The 25,880-nt window shown below is 35.6% G+C and overlaps 1 protein-coding gene across 4 annotated transcripts in view; it reads right to left on the bottom strand.

Annotated features, from left to right (window-relative positions):
• The window catches only part of STRBP (spermatid perinuclear RNA binding protein), a 77,690-nt gene extending 52,270 nt beyond the window's left edge, over nt 1–25,420 (bottom strand). For 3 of the 4 annotated variants that reach the window (XR_002481728.1, XR_504059.1, XM_008053990.1), the window contains exons 1-7: nt 25,248–25,420; nt 20,708–20,928; nt 14,107–14,272; nt 10,358–10,502; nt 2,077–2,168; nt 1,459–1,554; nt 176–287 (exon numbers count right to left, since the gene is read on the bottom strand). Coding sequence is in view for 2 of the 4 variants with exons in the window: in XM_008053990.1 (XP_008052181.1) it covers nt 176–287; nt 1,459–1,554; nt 2,077–2,168; nt 10,358–10,502; nt 14,107–14,272; nt 20,708–20,928; nt 25,248–25,250 (835 nt within the window). In the remaining 2 variants the exon portion in view is untranslated. Of the gene's footprint in view, nt 1–175; nt 288–1,458; nt 1,555–2,076; nt 2,169–10,357; nt 10,503–14,106; nt 14,273–20,707; nt 20,929–22,308; nt 22,417–24,494; nt 24,497–25,247 lie in introns of all 4 variants that reach the window. The other variant, XM_008053991.1, reaches the window with a different exon arrangement.
• Between the last annotated feature and the right edge of the window lie 460 nt (nt 25,421–25,880).

Below are 25,880 nucleotides of genomic sequence, written 5' to 3'. Positions count from 1 at the left end.
TGAATAAGTTTTATCATACTTTTCCAACCCAAGCATTCTAGTTGCCAAAATTCCAAGCAAAATAACTCCTACACATCATTTTCCTGTGTAGAAGACAAATTTAGCATACATTTAGAAAAATAAACTAACACAAGATTTTGCTGATTGGTCTGCCTCCAAAGTTTGAAACCCTTACCAGGAAGTAGTATTCCAGATGCCAAACACTCCATTACTCGTCTCAAGGCCTCCCCAGCGCCCAAAGGTCTATTACAAGTACCTATAGACTTTTCACATATAAGTTCTAGTGGCTAGAAGATATTAAATTACAAATTAGTACATGCACCAAGTGTTAAAAAGGAGTCCAGTTAAATGTGAGCTAATATTTCTATCTACAAAGGAGGCCAAAAGGTAAAAGTCAATTTAACATTTAGGGCCCACTTAACATTCCCCCCATGATTATCAACTTTCACTCAGTCAGTCTTTAAATCAAGCATTTTAGAGATAATATTTTTGTAACAAAAACTTTATTTCAGTTACCCAGAAAAGATCACTAAAGAAACCATGGTCATCTAATTCATTTAACAAAGACTTAACAAGCCTTCATGTACGTCAGTAATTGCTACTAACTAGCTAATGTACAAACCCAGCCCACCTATCTCCCACTTAATGTAGGAAGCACTCAAACCACTAATAAATCAATATAAAAATAAGACTTCATTTCAGATAGCCTGCCCCAAATACTACAATTAGAATAAGCAAGAGGCCAAATCTCCATATTTAATAAACTAAAAGCTCATGATACTACGTCAAAGTACTAATTGCTATATTAATTTATAAATGACCCCTTAGGGCTTTATTTAAATTGTTTTATGACATTCTTCAATAAAATTAAGGTTTATTAAGTTGTCTCGATTGGGGCAGGCAGAATAATTTCCATATTAAGTGAATTTTACAATGTATATTACAAACTATGTCCATAATCGAGATAAGTGTACTGCTTGCCTGACTTTAATTACTAACATGAACTTATTTGTTAAGTATCTCCATTGGAAAAGAAAGTTATAGGAGGTATAGAATTCTTACACCAGCCTATTAGGTAATTTTTACTGTAATGGAAGGCACCAAAAGAGAAATGGCCAGCTAAGGAGGCTTTCCTGGGCAGCAAGTATATCAGTAAGTGATCAACCATTAGTGCAGAGTCAAGTGTAAGAAGACACTCACTTCTAAACAATACAGAACCATTTTTGTCAGAAAAAAAATCTCAAGCTCTATAACATGAATATGACAAGATAAAAGTGACAGGTTATATGCATAAAAGAATTCATATAAAAAAGATGTTTAATATTTTTCACAGCAAGAATAGCTAATACACGCCTTAGTTAACTCAGGAGATAGCCGTTTTAAAATAACATATCATTTCAACAGGATTTCCTCTGCTACACCTTCCAAATTTGCTTTTAGCCATATGTAAGTACTTACCCATCCTTTTAATGGTGCCCATGTGGGGACTCTGTTGCACAAATCACGCAGAATGCGGAGGACAATTACACATGATTTTAATCCATTTGCCCTTGCCTAAAATAAACAAAAGGATTCCAATATCCCTGTTGAGATCCATTCTTCATTTTAAGCACATTGATCATGGGCAGGTTCTTTAAAGTGAATACTAATTAGCAAGTCATTCATCAGTTGTCAAATAAACTAAAACATCTCAAGCTACCAAAAGTATAAAATAAAGACTTATAAAGGCAGATATTAAAAATAAAAGCATAAAATTAAAATTGCTTTTGTAGCCTCATGGCAACCCCATTCAAGGCAACTATCTTAACTTTTAGCTTTTCTTGCCCATATTTGATTTTATAAACAACCGTTTGAAATTCAGAATACTCAGCCAAAAAGAATTATATGATTATAAAACATCATTAACTATAGTGGAAGCTATATTAGGCACTTTAACTCAATTATCCCAACAACAACGCTATGAGTTAGAAACGTCCCCCCATTTTAAATAGTACACAGAAACCTATAAGTGGCAGGTGTTCCAAATGCAACTTGCACAAGGCTACAATAACAACAAGGTAATAACAAAGAGCCAACCTGAAACCATTTGGCATGTCGAAGAGACGCCAAGGCATTCAGGCATTTCTGCCTGTCCAATAAGTCCGGTGGATCTTTCATCGAAACATTTTCTAATGATAAAATGGGATAAAGAGAGACAGATATAATTTGACCAAGGAGTTCCTGTCAAATTACCAAACAACAACAACAAAAAATAACAGCAGCATTTGAGTGAACTAATAAGACTCCCAGAAAATTTCATGATTTGGCCTTGTTACTCTAAAAAAAAATTATGTGCACTATGATTATTTAAGTAAACAGTCATCAGAGTAGTACTGTGCACAAGTTCAATGGAGCATAAAGATTCATTCAATAAAAAAATCAATGACAGCTGCTATTTACAATCTGGGATCTTATTAAACATGTATTACATCACAGGGCACAAAATAAGTACATAGCACTTTTTCCTTTGGCAGAGTGCAAAGAGGGAAAATCTAGTACTAATAACAATAACAACTCTTTTATTGAAGAAATCTTGGTCACTGATCAGTTTTTAAGGAAAACTGGAGGTCTCTTATGTGCTAACCAATTTGAGATATACTGAGAATGACATTTTGTTTTAACAATAAGTTCATTCGAAAAGATAACCATTAATAGAAACTTTACCCCATGACTGAGAACTCAAGTATCACCTTGGAGTTCTCACATTATTTCTTTTCTAAACCAAAATTGTTAAAACTACAAATATGAAATACATTGAAATATATTTAAAGTTTTATATAACTTTTTAAAAAAATCAATAAAGAAACTATTTAATGGCTATTCAGCTTGCTTGAACATTTTAAAGTTAGATTACATGGTCTAAACAGCAAAATTAAAAATTCAAATATGATTAATGACAAATACCCATATTTGAGAAGATGTCACATGATACTAAACTCAAGTTTAGATAGCCAAATGTATCACTGGAAAGCGGGTTTTTATGTTTTCTAAAACTTGGTACTTAAAATGCATGCAACACGCAAATGTTTCTTGGGGAAATAATTATTTGTCTAATCCAATTAAGTCAGATTTACAATTCTCTTTCTTAAGAATCCTCTTAAATGTAAGAGAACCCAGCAACACTTCTTCCCATTATGATAAGCAATAAACTAGGTAGGGCATGTGAGCCAACTGATACAATATATGTATTTCTTTTTTTCTTTTTTCTTTTTTTTTTTTTGCAGGATTTATTGAGAGAACAGAAAAGTTCCCACAGTGGGAGGTGACCCGAGAGGGTTGCCCCAATGTATGTATTTCTAAACGGAAGACAAGAACACTGATACTTTTTGGTTTCTTCAGTTATCAGAGGGCTCTATGGCAAATTAAATGTTTAGTCCAGTTGATGAAATGTTACTAACTTAAAAAGGCACAATGCTCAATGGAAAACAAATTCATTAAAGAAAGAATTGTGGTTCTCTTTATTGGCTGCAACACTGTAAAGGCTAAAGTGCTACACACTTGTTTTCTGACCAAGTGAGCTCTACAGCAGGTATTTGCATTGTTTCTCACTAACCCCAGCCAACAAAATCAGAACACAAGTTTTCATTACCCTCTTTTACTCATAAAAATGGGAAAATAAAAAAGGATTATTATTACTCTGGATTTACTTATAAGCACAAATATACTATGAATATTCACTTTATAGGTGACCTAGTTCCTGGACTTGTCCAATTTTGTCTTTATAGTGATCCAAAATACATAACTCATGTTTTTATGTCAAAATGTTTAACTGTGGTCAATACAAGCATCTGTGTAAAGCTCACGTACCAAATAAAACAAACTACTATAAATGAATGATTAAACTCTCTTAAAAGTTAGGTATGACAAAGGTTGACTGACTGCTAAGTAATGTAATCCCAATAAAAGGTATGGCCCTTGCTTCTTTTTTTTTTTTTTTTTTAACTTCAATTTTTAAATATACCCATAAGGCAAGCTAAATTTTATTCTATCATCTTACCAAGTAGGGTTGTCAGAAAGAGGGAGAAAATGGAAGAGGGAAATGAAGCAGAGGAAGTTTGAACAAGAAAAGACAAAGCAAGCCAAAAGTCTTTTTGTACTTTCTAATACTTTCATTCAGGGGTCAGAGTTTGTAAACAGCATCTTGCTCTAATTGTGACACAGGTATTTTTAATGGAGGACAATGACAAAAATATTTTTGATAAATTCTTTCATCCCAAAGTCAGATTATAACCACAAACTATTATTTTAAGAAATTGAAATATCAGCTTGCTACAGACAGTCAACATTTGGTAACAATAAATTCTACTAAAAAGAGATGAAAGGGACAGGCACCGAACAAGACTTGCACCAAATTCCCTTTTACATCACCATCAGAATGGCCATGTTTCTTCATGCTCTGATAGTCAGAAAGTCAAAAGATCCAAAATGTTTCAATATTCATGTGGTGGGAAACAGCAGAGGAGATACAATAATTCATCTCATTTTATCTTTTCCAAAGTTATTTTTTATATTAAAACAATATAAATTTGTATGGCAGTACAGGACTACTTACAAGCCTAGACTGCCTATTTCTTTTACATAATGAATAATATAGCTTCATATTTTATATATAAATATACAAATACAGTTTCTTTTTTTTCATTCATTTAAACATTGGGAAAACACTGCTACTTTTGGGAGCAGAACTTCAATATTTCTGAACTTTAATATACGTGTTTAAATTCTATGAGGAAGCAAAACTTTTCAGATAAAAAGACATCTTGGAGTTCTTAATTAGAAACAACAGAAGTGTCAGTCATTTCATTTTCTCCTACAGTGACCAGTAAAACAGATAAGAAAGAGCACAGGAAGTAAGAATGGGGGTGTTGACAAAAATGCCAAAAACAAAGATAAATAGCTTTCTAAAATATACTACTCAGTAACCTGGCATCAGGGCATGAAGGTACATACAACATTCTGAACAATGAAAGCACTGGAAATCTGTTATGTCTAATTGTGTTTATTTGGTTAGGGGTTAAATCGGTGACCAGAATCACACCATACTGCAGGAAATGTTGGTCAGTTTCTCTCAATGCCTTACATGCAAGCTAACTATCTGCCCCTGTTAACAAAAACACTAGCCTGGAAATGGGGCCGGCAAAAAGCCAAAACATACTGTGTTAAATAGGAATTATATGTCTGGAACCTGGGCTCTTCAAAGGTAAAATAATTGAGCTCAGTATCATAAGGGGCTCCTTGATAATCTGGATGAAGCTCAGCTATTGAGTTCATACTGACGGAATTTTCTAGTTAGACTGAGAATATCCTGGTAGCCTCCTCTCAATTCCCTGAAGCTTTCTAGAGAGAAAACATTATACCCCAAGCCACTGTCAATGCAAAACATCAGGACATGATAGATACTACATCAGGTAAATGTAGTAATAAAGTAGAACAGAGAAAGCACTGTTCTCCATACTACACCAGATAAATGTAGTAATAAAGTAGAACAGAGAAAGCACTGTTCTCCTCATTTACTTTAGTAATGTCACTCAGTATAACTTTTCTTCAGTGACAGTTGGCCACTGGAAAGATAACGAATGGCTAAAGGTTTGCTCTAGATAGTATAGATCTAGCAACTAGGGAAGGCAAGAAAATAAAGCCTGCGGCATCACTGTAATTTCATTTGTGATCTCTGGACGGTGAAAATCTACTGCCTTGACCCTACCAAGACACATGCTAGTTTGCCTTGGCTCTTCTGCCAACAAGAATCAGAAGTTCACACTGGCATCAATATGAAGGGACTCTAGGGCAACTCCTCTGTGAATATCTGAAACTCTACCCCAGTATTAAAGAGAATGGTCTTAGTCTAAGCCACACAAGTCTCTGTAGTTTCCCTATCCACCTGGTTTCAAATTATATCATAAATATGGCAAACAGATAATTTATCACCCCTGTATAGCAAACATACTTCTAATTTAAAATCACAAGTACCAAAGAAGCTGAGACTCTGTGTGATGCTCAGAATGACTAGATCAGATAAAGTGCTCAAGCTGTAATCCTACAATGAATGGGAGAGTGGACTGCATACTGGACTTAGTGTCAGGAGAGTTGGGTAAAATGTTTGACTTTCCTCATTTACAACACAGGGCAACCACCAGGCATGGTGGTTCATACCTGTAATGTCAGCACTTTGGCAGGCCAAGGCAGGAGGATCTCTTGAGGCCAGGAATTCAAGACCAGCCTAAGCAACATAGTGAGATCCTGTCTCTAAAAAAATTTGTTTAATTAAAAGAACATCGCTCATAAGCGGACCCTGAACATTTACCATAATACTGTAAGAAAGGGATTGGCAGTAGCCAGAAACTGCTGGGACAATGGGGGAGGGGGGCACATAACATTAATAAGGGTATCTGATCTCAAACCAGGCAGTGGGGACCACAAGTAGGACCAAACTTAACCTGTACAATGACTACTTGCATACCTAATCCTGAATTGTACCCCCACATCTTTAAAATAAATAAATAAATAAATGAGCAGGGCAATGATCAGCCCCATAGGGCTATGTATGAGTTTTTAAAACAAATCATATATGAGGAAATGCTTACCACATAGTAGGTTATAAAAATACCTTAACAGAAATAATTATATATATTGCTTGAGCTATGAGACACCTATGAATCCTTTTTATACACCAGCCAGTTCTATTTAATCAAACAATATGCTGACTATGAAAATTAATTTAACAGATTTATAGAATTTTTTGGTTTTTTGTTTGTTTTTTTTAATCACCTACTATGTATTAGGTACCATGCTAGATGCTAAGGATAAAGGACTGGGATAAGGAAAAAAATACTTGCCCTCAATGAATAATAAGCTATACAATATACCAGCTTTTCACTGTTAGCACTGCATAAACACAGTATACTGATTCCAATATTATCCTTTAGTAGATTTTTAAGAGTTGAAACATGTTTAGTTTCCGTTTTTCAGACCTATAGCATGCACACATTATTTTCACTGTTAACTCAAAGCATTTTGGGTGGGTGAGTTTGTGCTGTGAATCTTTGATAAGCTGAGTGACTACCACTATGTAATAAACAACTATTCTGCACCAGTCATTGTACAAGTCACATTAAATAAATTTTCTCATTTAACCTCAAAACAACTTTGTGAAGTATTTATTACCCACACTTTAAAATGAAGAAATCTATCCAAGGTCACACAGCAACAGTAACTAATGGAATTAAGAATCAAACACAAGGCTGCCACACACCAATGTCTGCTTTTTCTCCTATGCCTTCAACAGCAAGAAACATGTAGTAATGCGGAAATAGTTATTCTACAGGGCCATCAAGTAAAGGGTAAGAATAGAAAGAAGATGGACAGCAGAGGAGGAAGCTCACCCTTGAAATAATAAACAATACCAAAGAGATTTACTACACATACTGGTAACTTAAAATACACGTGGTGATTTGAAATGAGTACATAGTTAGATAGATTCACTTCTGCACAGAGAACCCTGAGGGAGTAAGTTTGACTTGCCTCAGTCCTCTGGATCAGCATGCTCTCAACCATGCTTTTTTCTTTTTTCAATTCTGTCCAAATATGCGGCAAGTTAAGAGAGGGAAGAGAAAGATGTGGGATGTGTACATATTGCAAACAGTTTATCTCTTTGAGTGGGGGTTAAGGGAAGCTGAGATACTCCAGGGGGAAAAAAGTTACAATGAATGAATTTTTTAACTGAGAAAGAGAGTGAGTAGAGGGGACAGCTTTCAGTTCCAGAAATTCCAGGCACCTGAATGAATCATGTGCTTTCATATCATGTAGCTTTAAGAACTTCATCAAGGGGATGAGGTGCTGTCTAGTGTGAGAAAAAAGAATTGTACAGCCCAGGTCTCACATGTTCAGTTATATGCAGGATCCTCCAAGTTGCCCTGAAATACCCAAACTGCTAGCAAAGAACAAAAACTGTCTTTGACAAAGCCCAGGTTAGACAAAATGAGCAAATTATAAAAGATATCAAGTAAGTCAACAAGACTAGGATGTTAAGGACAAGAGCAAAGCAAATCTTTCTACCACTCAAAAGAAGAGGAAGTAAGATGTGTACAACATTAGACCAAAGCTGATTTCCTCACCTTACCTGATCCCACACATCAGTTGATGAAATTCAGCTCATAGTGGTCTTTGGAGTCTTTAGTAACTGTACAGAGGCTATGAGTCTCCTACTTTATTACAAATTCCATTCTATAATAAATAGTGTTCTAGCAAGAATACAATACACTAAGAATCTGTTTTCATTTTATCCAAACATAAATTAAAGCAATAAAGACAACAGATTAAACTGAAAAATAATCACTGAAAACTATGACAAATCCCATGTAAGTGCACAAAAACACAGGAAAAAAGAAGCTTGATGTTCCCTTAATACTTTCAAAGAAGTAATGGAAGGAATGCCAACAGGTACAAGCAAACATATAATTAACCTAGCCTTTGGCAACTTTAGTCTTTTTCTTATCTCCCTATACTAGGATAACTTTTCATCATACCTATAATTACAACTCTACTTAGAAATGGTTGGTTTTATACTAGAGGGTCAAGTAGAACACAGCTTACCAGAATTAACATTTATCTTGACACTTCAGAAATCATTTTATAGTTCTACAGTTAATGGTGAACTGTAAAGCTGTTAAAAAAATTAAGCCATTTAAGATTGGTTCTTCAGAGGTGCTAGAGATAACTAAATACAGCAAAAAAATTAAAAATGTACATGCATAAACTCAATTATAGATTGGATGCACTTTGGTTTTCAAAATGACTCATAAATGTATAGAGTTTACATCTGTGGGGTATGATATAGCGGATTTCAGTTGCCCTAAAAAAGTTGTTTTTTTTTTAAATCAGAGTCTCACTCTGTCACCCAGGCTGGAGCACAGTAGCATGCTCATAACTACTGCAGCCTCAACCTGCTGGGCTCAGGAGATCCTTCCACCTCAGCCTTCCAAGTAGCTGGAACCACAGACACATGCCACCATGCCCAGCTAATTTTTTGATTTATTGTAGCAATGAGGTCTTGCCAAATTGCCCAGGCTGGTCTCAAACCCCTGGGCCCAGGCAATCCTCTCACCTCCACCTCCCAATGTGCTGGGATTACAGGCATGAGCCACCACACCCAGCCCTAAAAAAGTATTTTAAAAGGAATCTGTCACTTTTACTATAAGTGATTCTATGAGTCATGTCTGCCAAAAATTAAAAATCTAACTTCACTGGTAAATGTGCATTTTTCTCTACTCTTGTCAGCAACTTAAAATAATCTAAGAAACTGACCAATATTTCTTACCACACTGGTATTTCAGAGTAGGGGAGTAAGCAATGGGGCTTGTTGAAATACTAGCGATGAAAAATAGCAACAGGGGGTCCCCACTGGTCCACATAGACCACACTGGCTCTAAATTGTCATGACAGAGTGGCCAGTTGGTCAAAGGTTTGACACAGGAGAAATATCACATAGCAAGTTTCTAAGGACAGGACTGAGAGGCAGAAACAAGCTAACTTGACAGGATTAAAACATCAGAAAAAGAAGTTCACCATAGTTCCACCATTACTTCTCAAAACTACTGATAACTGAATAGCCTTCTTGCTCTACTTTTATGAGAATGACACTGCCATACAGCAATTCTTTTTAGCTTCAGAAGAAAGTTTTGTTTAAAGCATGATTCTCACAAAAAATCATATTCAAAATGTTAACAGAGTAACACACCTCCTAGAAAAAAATTTACTAAAGATTATTCATTAAAAAAAATCAATCCCCCAATTTACATCCCTTATACTATAAAACAAATCTACACACAATTAAATAAGGCATAATTCTTACAAAGTTATATAGTTATTAGAAGTCAAGAGCAATATGCAAGTCAGTAATTTTGAAACAATGAGTAAATATGAAAACAATTATATTTTGAACCCTATTTAACCCTGAAATCTGACCAGCAAGCCAAAATACATAGACGAAGTTGGCTAATACCAATAACTTAATGCAATACTAGACAAAGTAAAATAGAATACCCAAACAGTATAAAAATTAAAGCAGAGGTAAGACCAATGTGATAAGCACAGGTTTTTTAATTCATATATTTTATATTTTGAATTTATACATTTTTTAATAAAATATATTGATTATATAGGAAAAAAGCTGTGTAAAATACTATGGGTGGCATAAAGCAAATGAAGACTGTTATTTCCTAAATCCATAAAACACAGTTTATCACAGCATTTAAGAGATCTTTAATATGAACAATATATATATGCATATATATATATATATATATATATACACGTGTACCTCCATCCTTCTTCTCCAATTCGTCCCTAATTAAAGGGGAAGTAAGTATCACCTTCAAAGTTAGTGTGGGTTCTTTTGTATTCCGAATTATAATTGATGCCTCATTTACACATTGTTCCACTTCATATTTTTCTTCTGTGAGTTTCTGAAAGTCATCAAAATATCAAAAGCACCAAGTTAATTTGATTGAAATCTCAAAAAAATGAATGCTTGCAGTAAGTTCTCAAAAGTTATTAACTATTAATATTACTGTGCTGAAAGAGCAAATAAAGTATACAACTAACTCTCTAGTTTGGGAATAACATTTCTCTCCTCCCAACTTATAAGCATCACCATTCTTCAAAAAGCAACCACAATGTCATCCATATAATTATAAAATAACATTTAAAGCCATTATTTGTAATATTTGAAAGTAAAATGCCACAGTACCATTATATGATAAACGATAAATTACTGTTCTTGAAATTAATATAGAGAACTATGATAGAATAATAAATAGCTGGGAATGTTCTCTAAAACAATAGCTTTTTGGATAGAACAGCCTAAATAGGAACGCCTACTTGCCAAAGACTTATGAATACTACATTATGTAGATTTTAAAAGATTTTTAATATTACATTTATGTAGATTTTCATGTATTTCGAGAGAGCATGAATGAAAAAGGATCTCTGCACAGTCACTCGCCAGCAAAAAGATACTGAGTATAAACAAGTAAATTCTTCCTTCTCTGATAACATAGAGATCATTCCAGTGAGACCTGTCATTATGGGACAAGTCATCTGATATCTACAGGGAAACCCTACATTGCTTCTTTAAATTTACAATTATAAACACACAATCTAGGGGCCTTCCACAAAATAAATGCCCAATTCGAATCATATAAGTTATATTTACTATATTGCTATACATTAAATATATGATTTAGTAAGTTATACAGGGTCTATTTTTCTTGGTGATGAAATATAGTATCTATTACTTGACATAAAATAGCCAGTGTGTATTAAAAGAATTCTGCTCATCAGTGTGTATTAAAAGAATTCAAAGTCGTTTACATAAAAATAGCATTTTATCATCAAACAATCCCAAAAAAGTAGAAAAGATAAAACTCAGTATCCTAATTTTGAATAGAGGAAGCCAAGGAAGGCAAAGTCCACACAGTGGATGAAAGAAGAACAAGAATATTAAAAAACTACAGAAAACTGCTCACATTCATTTTGCCAACTAAAAGAACATTAAAGATGTCTATCAAATAATAAATCAAACTAAAATTTTCAGTTATGCATGTAGATCACCAAAGACACATCCAAAGTAAAAAACATATGAATATGTCTTTGGGGTTAGACTAATTTTAAGTGATTTCTGGTTTTAGTCATCCTTCTCCTCCCTTTGTTCAAAGAAGTTCTAAAATCACCCTAGAAAAGAGTATGGAGAGAAAAGGTATGGTACCATCTCAATTAATTAAGCTATTAGATAACTGTAATTCTTACTAGGGTAAGTGCTCAACAAAAAGACGTTTAATCCATAAGAAAATAAGATCATATCAGAGATTGTTTTTCTACAGAAACATCAGGAAAAACTTGGGGGGGAGAGAATTAAATGTATGTCACACTTAAAATAAGTTCCTGAAATATTATTAGTAACAGTAATAATAATGCCTGTTTCACATGTGGGTATATGTGTGTACATATAGATAACTTAATCTGAGATCAGTATATAATTATTATCTATCTCTACTTTATAGGAAAATATACCTTTACTCAAATATAGATTCACTGTTAGAGAACTCTATTGGCTGTGTTAAATCTAAATACACTTCTCATAATTTTAACCATTAGTCATATAAGTTCACACCACTTTTACCTTCTTTGTGACAGCATTTCAAAGACCCAAAGATATTTATATCTTTTTTAGTCTCCTCATTTCTGGTCTAAAAAGCCTGAGTCTCCCCCAAATTTGAGATGGTTTATACATTTTGCAGTCTCTCCTGGGTTCCTCCCTCAAACACTTGCTAGCTGACAAGAACATTTTAAAACTGTAGTGCCCAGAAGTTAAGACCCTCATCCAGGAAAGGAACAATGCAGAGTTCACAGTTATGAGCTGCAGAGAAAACTCTATTAATGTCGACTGACGCTTGGCCCAATCTTATGTATCTTTAAAACTGGAGAGATGCGATAGATTTTTGGAATAAGGATTCTGATTTATTATAAGACTAGTTCTCAACCTTTTTTCCACCCTGAAACATCAAGGATGAGAATTATTACCACTCTTATAAGAAACAAGACTCACTACAGGAACAGAAAGTGTGAAATGGTTGAAAAAGCCTGTAATATATCTGATCTTTGATTATTACTTTATTATAGACTCAAGAGTAACAATGCTCACTACACTAAAAGCAGAAATACAGATTAAGTTCTAAACAATACAAATAATAATTGTAAATATTTGGAAACAAGAAGAATTTTATTACTATTCTAATAAACTAAAAGACGCTAGCTAGCCAGCAAACCCACTAGTGAGATTTCCATTTTATCAAGCTTTACTGTATCCCATGTTGCTTACCACTCTCCTTTCCCAAATGATCACAAAACATCTTTTAAAGAGAAAAAAGAAAGATATTTAACCCTACCAAAGACCAGAAAACATTTCTCCATCAAAACTGAAAGTGGAAAAGTCAAATATATTCTACCACTTAGAAAACCAAATATTAGGATTTAAGACAGAGTGATAAAATAGTGCCCCAAAATTAATATAGGAAAGTATGTCAGCAAGTAACACAAATTTGAATGACAGGAATGGTAGACTAAAAAATCAGAGAGATAGTTCTGAGGGTCAGTTGATGAATATAAAAGAAAATGATTCAGTAACTATTAATAAAAACAAACTTAAAATGCATACTTCCGGGGAGGGGGCCCTTTTTAGAAAATACACATTTTAAAAAACGATGAAAGAAAAGGGTGCATTCAATAACTCACAAGTCTGGACCTATGAGTTGACATCAACTTGTGTGTCATGGATATGAAGACAAACTGATATAAAATTATCAAAAAGTTGTAATCTAGTTAATTTCAGCTGTATCGGAAGCTGAAAGAAAATAACAGCTTCCTAATCAGTGATGCAATCAGTTAGGGCAGGCTGGCAGGGCAGGTCCTCAAGTAACCAGAACCCTACACCAGTTGTCTTCAGCCGTAAGGAGACTTCAACCTTTAGAAGCATCCTCCAGGGAGCATGCCAACATTTAATTTTTCTAAATGCATCAAATGTGAAAAAGATTTGGAGACAAGGAATTAATAGTGACTGTCCATTAACAGACAAAATGGGTGACAAATCAACTGAGTCTTCAATTTTGAAAGTATCATCTATGAAAGTCTTTAGTTATCTAGGCTCTTTTCAATCTTTCAGTTCTTTTCTCAATCTTTCAGTTCTTTTCTGCATTACACCAACCCTTCCAAGAGTCTGATAATGCTGAGAGGCCTAATCTGAAAAAAATGAAGATTCTCAGCAAGATAAAACTGAAAAGTGTAAGACTGTATCTGAATGGCCATCTTAATATGGTAAATATATTTTGAGTACTAATCACCAAAAGTTAGTTTTAAATGTGATGAATTAGTAACTGACCCAAAGTAGCAGTATTTATTTGGTCTGTGCCTACCCTTACTATTACCAATCCTTGTCAATAAGTTCATTAAGGTCACTATCTATTTTCACCTTTTTACAATTTCACCTAGAGGGTGCAGTTAAACTGTACTCACCTGAATCTGAATAGGAAGATTATCTTTGACTGTATTTAACAGGGTCTCTGTGGGTTTGTCTTTGCACATTAAAACCAGCTCCAAGTCCATATCATCTTTAATCAGCAAACCTTTTGCAACCAGGCCAATCCTCATTACACCACACAATGTCCGACCACCTTGATCCCTAAAAATAAAAGTCTGCATGATTACTTTTACAACCTATTTCCCAAGCTATAACTTAATCATCACTTGACAACCTGGCTATCCATACGAATTGATAAGAGAGTATATAAATCCAGACATTCAAAAATCCTCAGAATTTAGTCACAGATTTAAGGCTCATTAAGTATCTATCTTCCCCCAAGGATTCAACAGGGAGCATATTTCAAACTACAGATCTTTTAATTCTTTACTACATCTATATTGCTTAAGAAAACCCAAAATACTATATCCCCTTAAACATTTTTTCAAATTGTCCTTTTTAAACTTCCTTTTTTTAAAAAGTAGTAATTAAAGAATTCCTGAGAAACATCAACACCAGGGTATACTGAGAAAGAACATCAGAGTAGAAATCTAAAAGACCTGGATTCTGCTCACAGTGGTGCCTTCTGGCTCAGTATCCACAACACTAAAATGGCTATTGGTTCCTCCTAGCTGTATCATTCTAGAAATACACAAAAGCTTATGGGGAAAGTAGAATACTATAATAACAGTACAAAGCTGAGGAAGGAAAGATCAGAACAAAGATAAACTGAGAGCAAATCCAGGAGTTGCTAATAGAGAAAGCACTCAAAGAACATCAAGTTGTGAATGGTGCATAAGAAAAATGTTCACCTATCCTTGATTTAATTCTAAAAGTTCTTATTGGTCCATTTCCCTTAATCACAAGTGAAAATATTAACTAAGCTTAGCAGTCATTCAACAAGCAAGCGAATGTCTGAGTATGGAAAACATACTAAAGGCGATACAGCCTCTCCTACACCTGAGGCATATACTGCTCTTGAGCAAAAGCAGCAACAGTTTAAGTACCCTGACAAAAGAGGAAGAAAAAGTAACATCTAAAAACAAAGTGTACCACATATTCTCATTTAAACCTCACAATAAGCCTGCATTTGGAAGACAAGGAATGTGAACCTCAGAAAAGTTAATTGTTCAAGTTCACAGAGAAAGTAAAATGGCAAAGCCTAAGTTCAAACCCAAGTTGGTTTGACAACAACACTCAGATTCTTTATATTATCTGGTTGCTTCCCAAGGTCAGAAAAGGGAGAGTTCAAAATGAGAAATGTCAAGCAAGGCAATCTAAAGTTTGACTTCAGCAGAGTCTTGATTTGGCTAGATGAAAAAAGGTAATTCTAGTGGAGCAAAGAATCAGCAGAGTTAAGAATAAAATGGAGAAAGGAAAAGGGAGAGAAGCAAATTGTGGCAGTGGTAACTAGACAGGAAGTTATAAGCAATTCACCACGAGTTCAGAGCCTGACACACTTTAGAGATTCAATAAACACTAAATCAATGAAAAACCATAAAGGTCGTACAAGTATAGAAATAAAAAGCATTTTAAAGCAAGTGACCCAAGTGTAGGCAATTGATTGAGATTAAGAACAGAGTCATTCACTTTTCATTCTTTCTTCTTCTGTATCTTTGTCCTCTTACACTCTCCTTCTCCCTACCCTCCCCCACCATAATCACCCTTCAAACCACTGCCTTTAAACCAGTTTCTTCAAGTTCTTATTATCTCTCATGTAGACCATCTCAATAAGCTTCTCCTCATTGGTTTTATTGACTAACCTCTGTCATCTCCAATGTACTATAGACAGAATACAGCAACCGGATAATTTTCCAAAGGCACTTCTTGGAAGGCACTCCACCTACTATTTTTCTTGGTGTCCCATTGAATACTTGGACACTTACCATACTGGAAGACAATTTTCTTGTTTGTTTGTTTGTTTTTCGTTTTGTTTTGTTTTGTTTTTTGAGTTGGAATCTCACTCTGTCACCCAGACTGGAGTGCAGTGGCCGCTCCTGGCCACCGCAGCCTCGACCTGCTGGGCTCCGGTGATCCTTTCACCTCAGTCTTCCAAGTAGCTGGAACTACAGGCGCACGCTACCACGCCCGGCTAATTTTCGATTTATTGTAAAGATGAGGTCTCGCCAAGTTGCCCAGGCGGGTCTCGAACCCGCGCGCTCAGGCAATCCACTCACCTCAGCCTCCCAAATGTGCGGGATTACAGGCTGAGCCACCGAGCCCGGCTGACAATTTTCATATCCAGGCTCTGACACTTACTGTATGGCACTGGACAACTTACAAATTACTTGACTTCTTTGAGCCTGTTTACTCATTTGTAAAACAGGAATTATATCTTTCTCATAGAGTGGTACTGAGAATACAATTTAAGTAATGAACTTTAGCCAGAGCCCAAAAGATATTAATAGCTCAATACACAATAGCTATTATTATTTAAACAGTCCCTATACTTTCTTACATCTAGATTTGCTGAGATTTATTTTTTTCTTCCACTTTCACCATCAGTCAAAACCCTACCAACCCATCTTCTGAGCCTATTCTAAATGCTAATCTCCTTCATAAGCTTTTCTTGATTCCCAGAACCAGCATATCATCTCTCCTTGCTCTGTGCTTTCACATTTTAATCACGAGAAATTGAAGTAGAGTTGCCAAGAAAAGTGGATGTGGGGTCAAATAGACTTGAATATGAATCCTGGTTCCATCACACATATTTACTTAGTGACTTTAAGCAAGTTAAAGTTCCTTAATAATTCTGAATCACTCTTTTTTCATGAGCATATTTGGAGCAGAAAAATTTTATTAATAAAATGGGGATGGAGAAAGGGTGATAACAATAATAGACACTAGAGAACTTGTTATAAGACGTGAAAAATAATGTGGAACAGTAGCTGGCACTCAATAAATAGTAATTATTGTTAGCTAGCCATTATTAGCTCAAGTATAAATTCTAAATCATAATTATGATATACTTGGTCTTATCACCCCACATGTAGATGATAGCATGATTGAACATACCAAGCTCTAATTCAAACAACCCTAAATCTGAATTAAAAATTGGACATAGCAGTTATTGTAAAGTAACCCAATGTATTTGAATTCGTTGTATATGAATTACTTAAAAAGTCCTAATATTCCCAACAATACAAATTGTGACATCTTGTACAACTTAATTTGACTTTTGAATCAGACTATAAAAAGGTAAAATAATAGATTAAAATAAGAGAGCAGAGGTTAAAGTTGCCTAACAGTGCCTGGCAATAGGAAGTGCTTAATAAACATAAACTAGACCTTATCCATCTTTGTGTCCTTTAGAGTGCTTAACACATACCAGGAGTGCAATACATGACTATTACCAGAGCACAACTCTGTTCTTGAAAGACATGCCTGCTTGTTTTATGCAAATAAGAACAGAATCATTCTGTATTCCTAGAGTTCCATCACATGGGAAAGTTCACAGGCAAGTGCTCAACCAAGGACTATTCCACAAAATCGAAAGACTCTGCAATACAAACAAGCACGTCCACACAGAGTTAGACTTAAAAATCCAAATGAACGTGTGGAGCATATAATCCTTGAAAATCCTTTAAAATACAATGATGTCATACAGTTAAGCAAGCCTATAGGAGTGCTTTCTAAAAGCATGCCAGGCTTGATAAGAAATAACCTTAGAAAATGTATTTAAGAGGCCTGACTAGGCATGGTAGCTTACACCTGTAATCCTAGCACACTGGGAGACCAAGGCAGGAGAATCACTTGAGCCAAGAATTCAAGACCAGTCTAGGCAACATAGTGAGACCACATCCCAAAAAAATCAAACAATTAGCCAGGCGTGATGGCATACACCTGTAGTCACAGTCACTCAGGAGCCTGAGGAGGAGGGATTACTTGAGCCCAGAAAGTAAAGGCTATGTTGAGCCGTAATCATGTTACTACACTCCAACCTGGGCAACAGAGTGAGACACTGATGCAAAATAAATAAATAAATAGCTTGAACTCCATTGAAATGTACACCTAAAAATGGTAAAAAACAGTAAATCTTATGTTGTATATTTTACCACAATAAAAAAGTTTTTTTGTTTTTTTTTATTGTTGTTGTTGTTGTTGTTGTTTTGAGTTGGAGTCTCACTCTGTAGCCCAGACTGGAGTGCAGTGGCCACTCCTGGCCACCACAGCCTCGACCTGCTGGGCTCTGGCGATCCTTCCGCCTCAGCCTTCCAAGTAGCTGGAATTACAGGTATGTGCTACCACGCCCGGCTGATTTTTTGATTTATTGTAGAGATATGGTCTCGCTGCCCAGGCAGGTCTCGAACCCGTGGGCTCAGGTAAATCACTCACCTCAGTCTCCCAAAGGCACAGGATTACAGGCTAAGCCACCGAGCCCAGCATAAAAAAGTTTTTTAAGTGACATAAAAACATATCAAGGTGCAATTGAAATCTGGAGTATGTGACTATTTAACTTGCACAGGAACTGAGTACATAGAGGGAGTCAGATCATTGGATAATATTATTAATGAACATGAACTCCAAATGTGACAGTAACATGTGTACAGGCATCTCCTATGAGAAAAATTGCACTGCTTCCAAGAACTTTCAAACTAACATAAGTATAGCCAGACACAACATATAAACTGCCTGTAAACAGTTAAAGAAATTATGTTCTTCAGTCAAAATAAAACAAGACAAAAAACTGATTATAAAGTTACACTATCTTTCAGTGAAGAAAACTGATTTATCAATACTTTTCCACTATTCTTTATCTACTTATCACATTGATTTAGAATTAAAAGCTGGAGAAAAAAATTCTGTAAACTCTATCTTTCCTTTACAAGTTCAAGCCAAAGTAATGTTTTAAAACCTATTAATATGGTATAGTCAAATGAGTTCCATCTTTCAAAGTAAGTTATACACTTATTCCAGGCTGGGAGTGGTGGCCCACACCTGTAACCCCAACACTTTAGGAGGCCAAGGCAGGAGGATGGCTTGAGCCCAGGAATTTGTGACTAGCCTGGACAATATAGTGAGACCTCATCTTTACAAAAAATTAAAAAATTAGTCCAGCATGGTGGCACACATCTGTAGTCCCGCTCTTCAGAAGGCTGAGGTGGAAGGACTGCCTAAGCCAAGGAGGTCAAGGCTGTGACAATGAACTGTGATCATGCCATTGCAATCCAGTCTGGGTGACAGAGTGAGACTCAAAAAAAAATTTTTTTAAAGAAAGTTATACATTTATTCCAGTCACAGTGACAATTGCTCAAAACAATAACTGCAAGCTTAGCATGGCATAAAAAGTTTCATGATCTGTCTCTAGCTATCAATTCAGTTTCATCTCACTAATCAACTATTGTCACAGCACTTAGAATACTATAATTATTGGAGGGTATGATTCCCATTGGACCTTCACTCATTCCACAAATATACAATGAATATTTACAACATGCAAGACACTGATCAATTCTGGGGAATCAACAAGGTAAATATAGTAAAAAATACCTTTAAAATATATTTTCCTGTACTCTTTCTTCATAGGATTTTTAAATGTCTGACAAAAATGATATTTTATAATCTCCCCATAAATAATAAACACTACTATTTATTTATTTCAGAATTTAAGAGGCTGAACCAACACTAGAAAAAGATACATTTTCAAACTTTAAAGATTTTAAAGGACTTGGTACACTCTCAAAGGAGATCCTAAACAAGTCTAATCTTCTTTTTCTGGCTCTAATAATTATTCCTTTCTTGCTTTCCTATTTAACTCAGAAAAACTCCATGTAATATTTACTTTTTTGGTTATGGTCTCATATGAGTAAACAAGTAAATATTTCTCATGTATGAGGGGGACCCCAAAAAACTGGAATTTATTTCTAAAAAATTGTGTATTCATTCTTACATGTTTAAACTTCAGTCACCTTCAAAGTACTCTCCCTTTGATGCAGCACACCTATTGATATACTTTTTTCTACTGCTCAAAACAAGTTTTTGAACTCGTCAATTTTGATATTTCTAGTGCTCTTACCATTTTTTGTTTCACCTCTTCCATACTGGCAAAACATTTCACTTTGAGGACTTTTTTTCATCCAGGGAAACAAAACAAAAGTCACTTGGTACGAGACCAAGTGAATAGGGAAGGTGGGGCATGGAGATCATGCCGTTTGGGGTCAAAAACTGCCAAACACTCAGCACCATATGGGCAGGTGCACTCATAAATCACCCATCACGAAATGGGCAATTACACTGAAAAAATACCCAAAAATATTTCACTGAAGCCAAACATAGCCTCTCACAACAATGCTAGCTGGTACACTGATGTTGATGGGTTGGTTCCTAGAACACTAACCTAGTGGGGAAACCCTGTACTACAAGGGTCCCGCTCTGTTTTTTTTGAACTCCGTGTGTGCGTGCGTGCGTGTGTGCGTGTGTGTTTGTGTGTGTGTGTGTGACAAAACCCAAAATACAGCATGTCACGTGTGTGTGTGTGTGTGTGCGTGTGTGTGACAAAACCCAAAATACAGCATGTCACAAACTCAATCCAGCAGGACCTTCAAGCTCTGCTGTGTACATTCCAGTACAGCATCACAGAGGCCAGTCCACACTCACTTGGAATAGTTTTCTCCAGCCTCATCTTTCTTCACTTCTGTCTCACTCTCTGTTTTCATGCCTTTATTTGCTTCATCCAACCAATCTGATACATGCTTAAGAGCACATTCAACAGTAGACACCATATTCTGAACAGCTTCAAGTTCCTCTGGAGATGGATAGATTGTTGAATGTTTCACCATAACGTGGCGATCATCATTGGCAAAAGATCGAATGGATCTCTGTCAGAAGGAAAAATAAAACAATTACTTCAAACAAAAGAAACATCAACTGTAAAAGATGACACACAAATATATTTGAAGTCAAAGAGAAGTATTAGTTGTCAAACCATTGTCAAACAATGCCAAGACAATAAAAAATTATTCAGGAATGGGAAGTAAAACCCCATTCTATTGAACTCCACACCAAAAAATTAGAGATCTTTCATTCATGTTTTTGGTAAGGTTCACACTAGTCATTAGATATATGCTATCTTTTAGCTGAACCTATACATTCAGAATACCTTGTCACATGTGCATATCATCTGCAAGAAACAGATACTGATACTTCCTAGCTTCAAGAGAATCTCTAGAAATGCATAATGGTGACTAATGATATCCAGCCACTCCTTTCCAAACTGCTAGGAACTTTTGTATCTTAAGAAATTAAGATTTCGTAATAAGGTAATAACACAAATACTAAGTTTATTATAGTGAATACTATAAGAAAACTATGGAGGCCGGGCTCAGTGGCTCAGCCTGTAATCCCAGCACTTTGGGAGGCCGAGGTAAGTGGACTGCCTGAGCCTGTGGGTTTGAGATCCGCCTGGGCAACTTGGCGAGACCTCATCTCTACAATAAATCAAAAATTAGCCAGGTGTGGTACTGCACACCTGTAGTTCCAGCTACTTGGAAGGCTGAGGCGGAAGAATCGCCAGAGCCCAGTAGGTCGAGGCTGCAGTGGCCAGGAGCGGCCACTGCACTCCAGTCTGGGTGACAGAATGAGACTCCAACACACACAAAAAAATGAAAACTATGGAAAACACCAGAATAGTGTTTACTATTTAACATTCAAACCTTTGATGCAAGGCTTTAATTTTTTAAATAGATTAGCAGGAGACATTTCAAATTCCAGAATGGGAAGAATATAGATTGCAAGACAATCAATTTCCCAAGTAAATTTACAAATGTGTTACATTCTCAATCAAAATCACCTCAGGATTGATTTACTTAAACCTCAACAAAAACCATTTTAAAGTTCATTTGGGGGGAAAAAATCAATGAGAGTATCAAGTATATTATTCTACAAAGATGGCTGAGTGGTACCATGAACTTAAACAAAATTTCAAACATTTTTAAAAGCAATAATTAAAATGACCTGCTGGCCCAGAAATCAGTGGAACAGACTAGCACTCAGAAATAGAATGAATTTCAAGAAAATTTAACAGAGTAGGTCCTTCAAACTCAAGAGTCAACATCCTGAGACTTTGAATATTTTCAAATTTTCAAATACAATGAAGACACTTATACCAGTACACAGCAAAAAGAACAAGGATAACTTGGTGAGTTTACCATAAAGTCCAAAGTATTCCATGAAAGAGCAGTTACAGTGTCTTTACTTACCTGAAATTATGTGCTAGTAATACATGGTAAATATTTTGTTTTAAAGTCCACAACAAACTAAAACATTCACAATTCTTTAAAAACAGTCTTGTCTCCATTGTTTTGTTTCTGTTTGAATATCAATATTTAAATATCACATTACTTTGGAAGCTAGTAAATTAACACAACAGTGTCATTGTACTCTACTAAATGAAGCAAACTTTACCTGAAAAGGCAAGTAATCCTTTGAAAAATCTCAATCATTGTATAATTACAGACTTAAAAATCAATCATAAAGTTTTCCTTTTTCGCAATGAAAATTATCTCTGTCTAGATTTCTTTCTTGCTCAACATCCACAACCAGTTTTCCAACTGGAGTCTTTTGTCACAAAGAAACAAACTTGATAAGCGATTCATGAGATTTACTAAGATATCCCAACACAAGTAACTAGAAAATAAAGGAGTCATATAGTGAGTTGGCGATGCTAGGTTGCTAGCTAGAATCACGCACTTGCTAAGTTACTCAGTCCTACACACTGTCCTCACCTAAGCAAAATTATATATTGCTACATTACACAAACATTTGGTGTTTATCTCACAAATAATACAAACTGCCAATATTAAATCCAACAGTCTACTGAATGTGACAGGATAAGCATTATAAAACAATGGTGAAAGAAAGAACTGAAGAAATAGGTGTAACAAAAAAGAGAAACCTTAATTAAGCTCCAAATCAATTTTTTTAAATATAAAAACAATTAAATCAGAACTATGCAGAAACAGAAAATTCCCACTGAAATCTGAGATTGAAGAAGCAACCAAAAGCAGAAATTGTTAAAACTGATCAGTTAAATTTTATAAAAACGCAAGTTTTCTACACCGGAAGATCTAAGGTAAATTTTAAAATAACAGCCAGGTTCAGTGGCTCAGCTTATAATCCCAGGCTTTGGGAGGCTGAGGTGAGTAGATTGCCTGAGCCCGCAGGTTCGAGATCCCCCTGGGCAACTTGGAGAGACCTCATCTTTACAATAAATCAAAAAATTAGCCGGGTGTGGTAGTGCGCGCCTATAGTTCCAGCTACTTGGAAGGCTGAGGCGGAAGGATCGCCAGAGCCCAGTAGGTCGAGGCTGCAGTGACTGGAAGCAGCTACTGCACTCCAGTCTGGGCGACAGAGTGAGACTCCAATTCAAAAAAATAAATAAATAAAATAACAAACTTAGGAAGGAATGCTCATCAACTTTGACAAATTTTACACACACACACACACACAGCATTTTTTTTAGTTGCAAGAATATCAAGATGACAAGAAATTAGGTAAAAAAGCAAGTAATTTTCAGTGTGGTTTTTTTTTACATTTCACCATACAACTAGAATGACAGGAAAAATTCCAAAGTTAATATTTTTTTGCCCACCATCTAGATCTAAAATATTAGCAGAATTTCTTCTCTAAAGAGCAAATCAACCAGGTTATAATCCTTGCCTCAAAACCTTTCTTTTTTTTTTTCTTTTTTTGAGTCAGGGTCTCACTCAGTCAAAGCTGGAGTACAGTGGTACAATCATTGCTCACTACAGCCTCAACCCCTAAGATCACGTGATCCTTCCACTTCAACCTCCTGAGTAGCTGGGACTACAGGTGCATGCCATCATGCCCAACTAATTTCTTTATTTTTTGTAGATACTGGGTCTCACCCTGCTGCCTGGGCTGGTCTCAAACTCCTGGGCTCAAGCAATCTTCTAGCCTTGGCCTCCTAAAGTGCTAGGATTACAAATGTAAGCTACCAGTACCCAGTCCTTGGCACAAATACTTCAAAAAGCAAATAACATTTAAAGAAACATCATCAGACTTGCTAAACAACATATTCCAAGTAAAATGATGATTAACATTTTGTGATTTTTCTCTCACTCATAATATCTTTTAAAGTCTGTTCTCACTTAAAATTAGAAGAAAAAATTCATGCAATATCCTCTGGAACCAAAATATTAAGGGAAAAGAACTCAGCATATTTTACCAATTAAAAACTCAGACTGTTTTACCAGTTAAAAACCTAGGCACCAGAGGTTACAACCTCAACTAACATCACAAATTCAATATAAGTCTAAACTCTCCCCACAAAAAGCAAGATTTCTTTGATACTCAGTTCTGTGCCTCTAGTATGCTCAATGCCTGGTTTTAATATTTTAAAAGCAGACCGGGCACTGTGGCTCACATCTGTAATCCCAGCACTTTGGGAGGTGAAGGCGAGAGGATTGCCTGAGCCCAGAGGCTCGAGACCAGCCTGGGCAACTTGGCAAAATCACGTCTCTACGATAAATAAAAAAATTAGCCAACCATGGTGATGGGTACCTGTAGTTCCAGCCACTTGGAAGGCTGAGGCAGAAGGATCCCCTGAGCCCAGCAGGTCAAGGCTGCAGTGGCCATGAGCATGCCAGTCTGGGCAACAGAGTGAGACTCCAACTCAAAAAGAAAAAAAAAAGTTTTTTAAAGCATGTGAAAGGGGTGGCTTTTGAGTTAAACAGTCACATATTTTATACATTCCTATGTCATGGACATTACTAATTAAAGAACTGGTTCAGGATTATTAACTTCCAGGGGAAAAAACTGAACTTCAGGTACAAGATTACAGAAATATGTCTTCATTTCAAGTTCAAAGTCACCTAGTTATTGTATCAGTTTGCTAATGCTGGTTTTATTAGAAAATATTATTTATGAGCAATTCCCTCCTTTGTTTTAATAATTTATGGCCTGCAGCCTCATGGGGCTCCAACTTGTGGTTTAAAAGGCTTGTAATAAATCTGAAATCATTTGCTTTGCTTAAACAGTAGAGCGCCATCTTTATCTGATGCACTAGAGCCAAAAATTAACACTCTTGTTTTCTATGTGCCTTCACTGTTAACACTTCCAATTTTAAATTATTGGAATATTTTGTAACTAAACTGAGAAAATACACATAATAACCTACCATGGTTTTCTATAGTATTTTAACTTCTTTCTCCGATCCTTTCCTCTCTTTCTTGTTGTCTCCACTAGACACTGTTTTGTGTGACAATACCTCCTCATAAGCCTGAGTCCCCTGACAGCTCAGCGTCAATGCAGCAAAGATGTTTGGAGATTTACTCTCTGGAATACACCTGCAAGAAAAGAGGAAAACTTCACAAATGCTTATTTACAAATAGTTTCCAATCTTAGTATGGAGCCTACAAACATGTTACTGATTTAAAAGATACAAACTATATACAGGAAAATTACCCCCATTCAAACAAAAAGCTAACACATCTTTTAATCAAAGTGATATGTTCCAGAAAAGTAACTTGTGGCAACTAGCTGATTTGCACTCAACACAGTAAATATATTTGCAGACACAGATTCAGTCAAGAAATACCACCTGAAAGAGTAAATACTGGTAGCAAAAATGTTGCAGTGAACCATCAGATTTTCTATCAGAAATTGGTAACACATAGACCTATCTGAAAAATCAGTTAAATATGACAACTGAAAAATAACAATACCAATGACTGTTACCAATGTGCCATGATGCTTTTATATTTAGTATGCCATTAGACAGAAAGTACATGTTGGCACAATGTTTGTTCTT

This window comes from Carlito syrichta, unplaced genomic scaffold (genome assembly GCF_000164805.1).
Source record: "Carlito syrichta isolate Samal-C Ts95f unplaced genomic scaffold, Tarsius_syrichta-2.0.1 Scaffold288921, whole genome shotgun sequence".
In the NCBI taxonomy this organism is placed as follows: domain Eukaryota; kingdom Metazoa; phylum Chordata; class Mammalia; order Primates; family Tarsiidae; genus Carlito; species Carlito syrichta.
The sequence above is the reverse complement of the archived record's forward strand: the minus strand, read 5'-3'. Positions and strand labels throughout refer to the sequence as shown.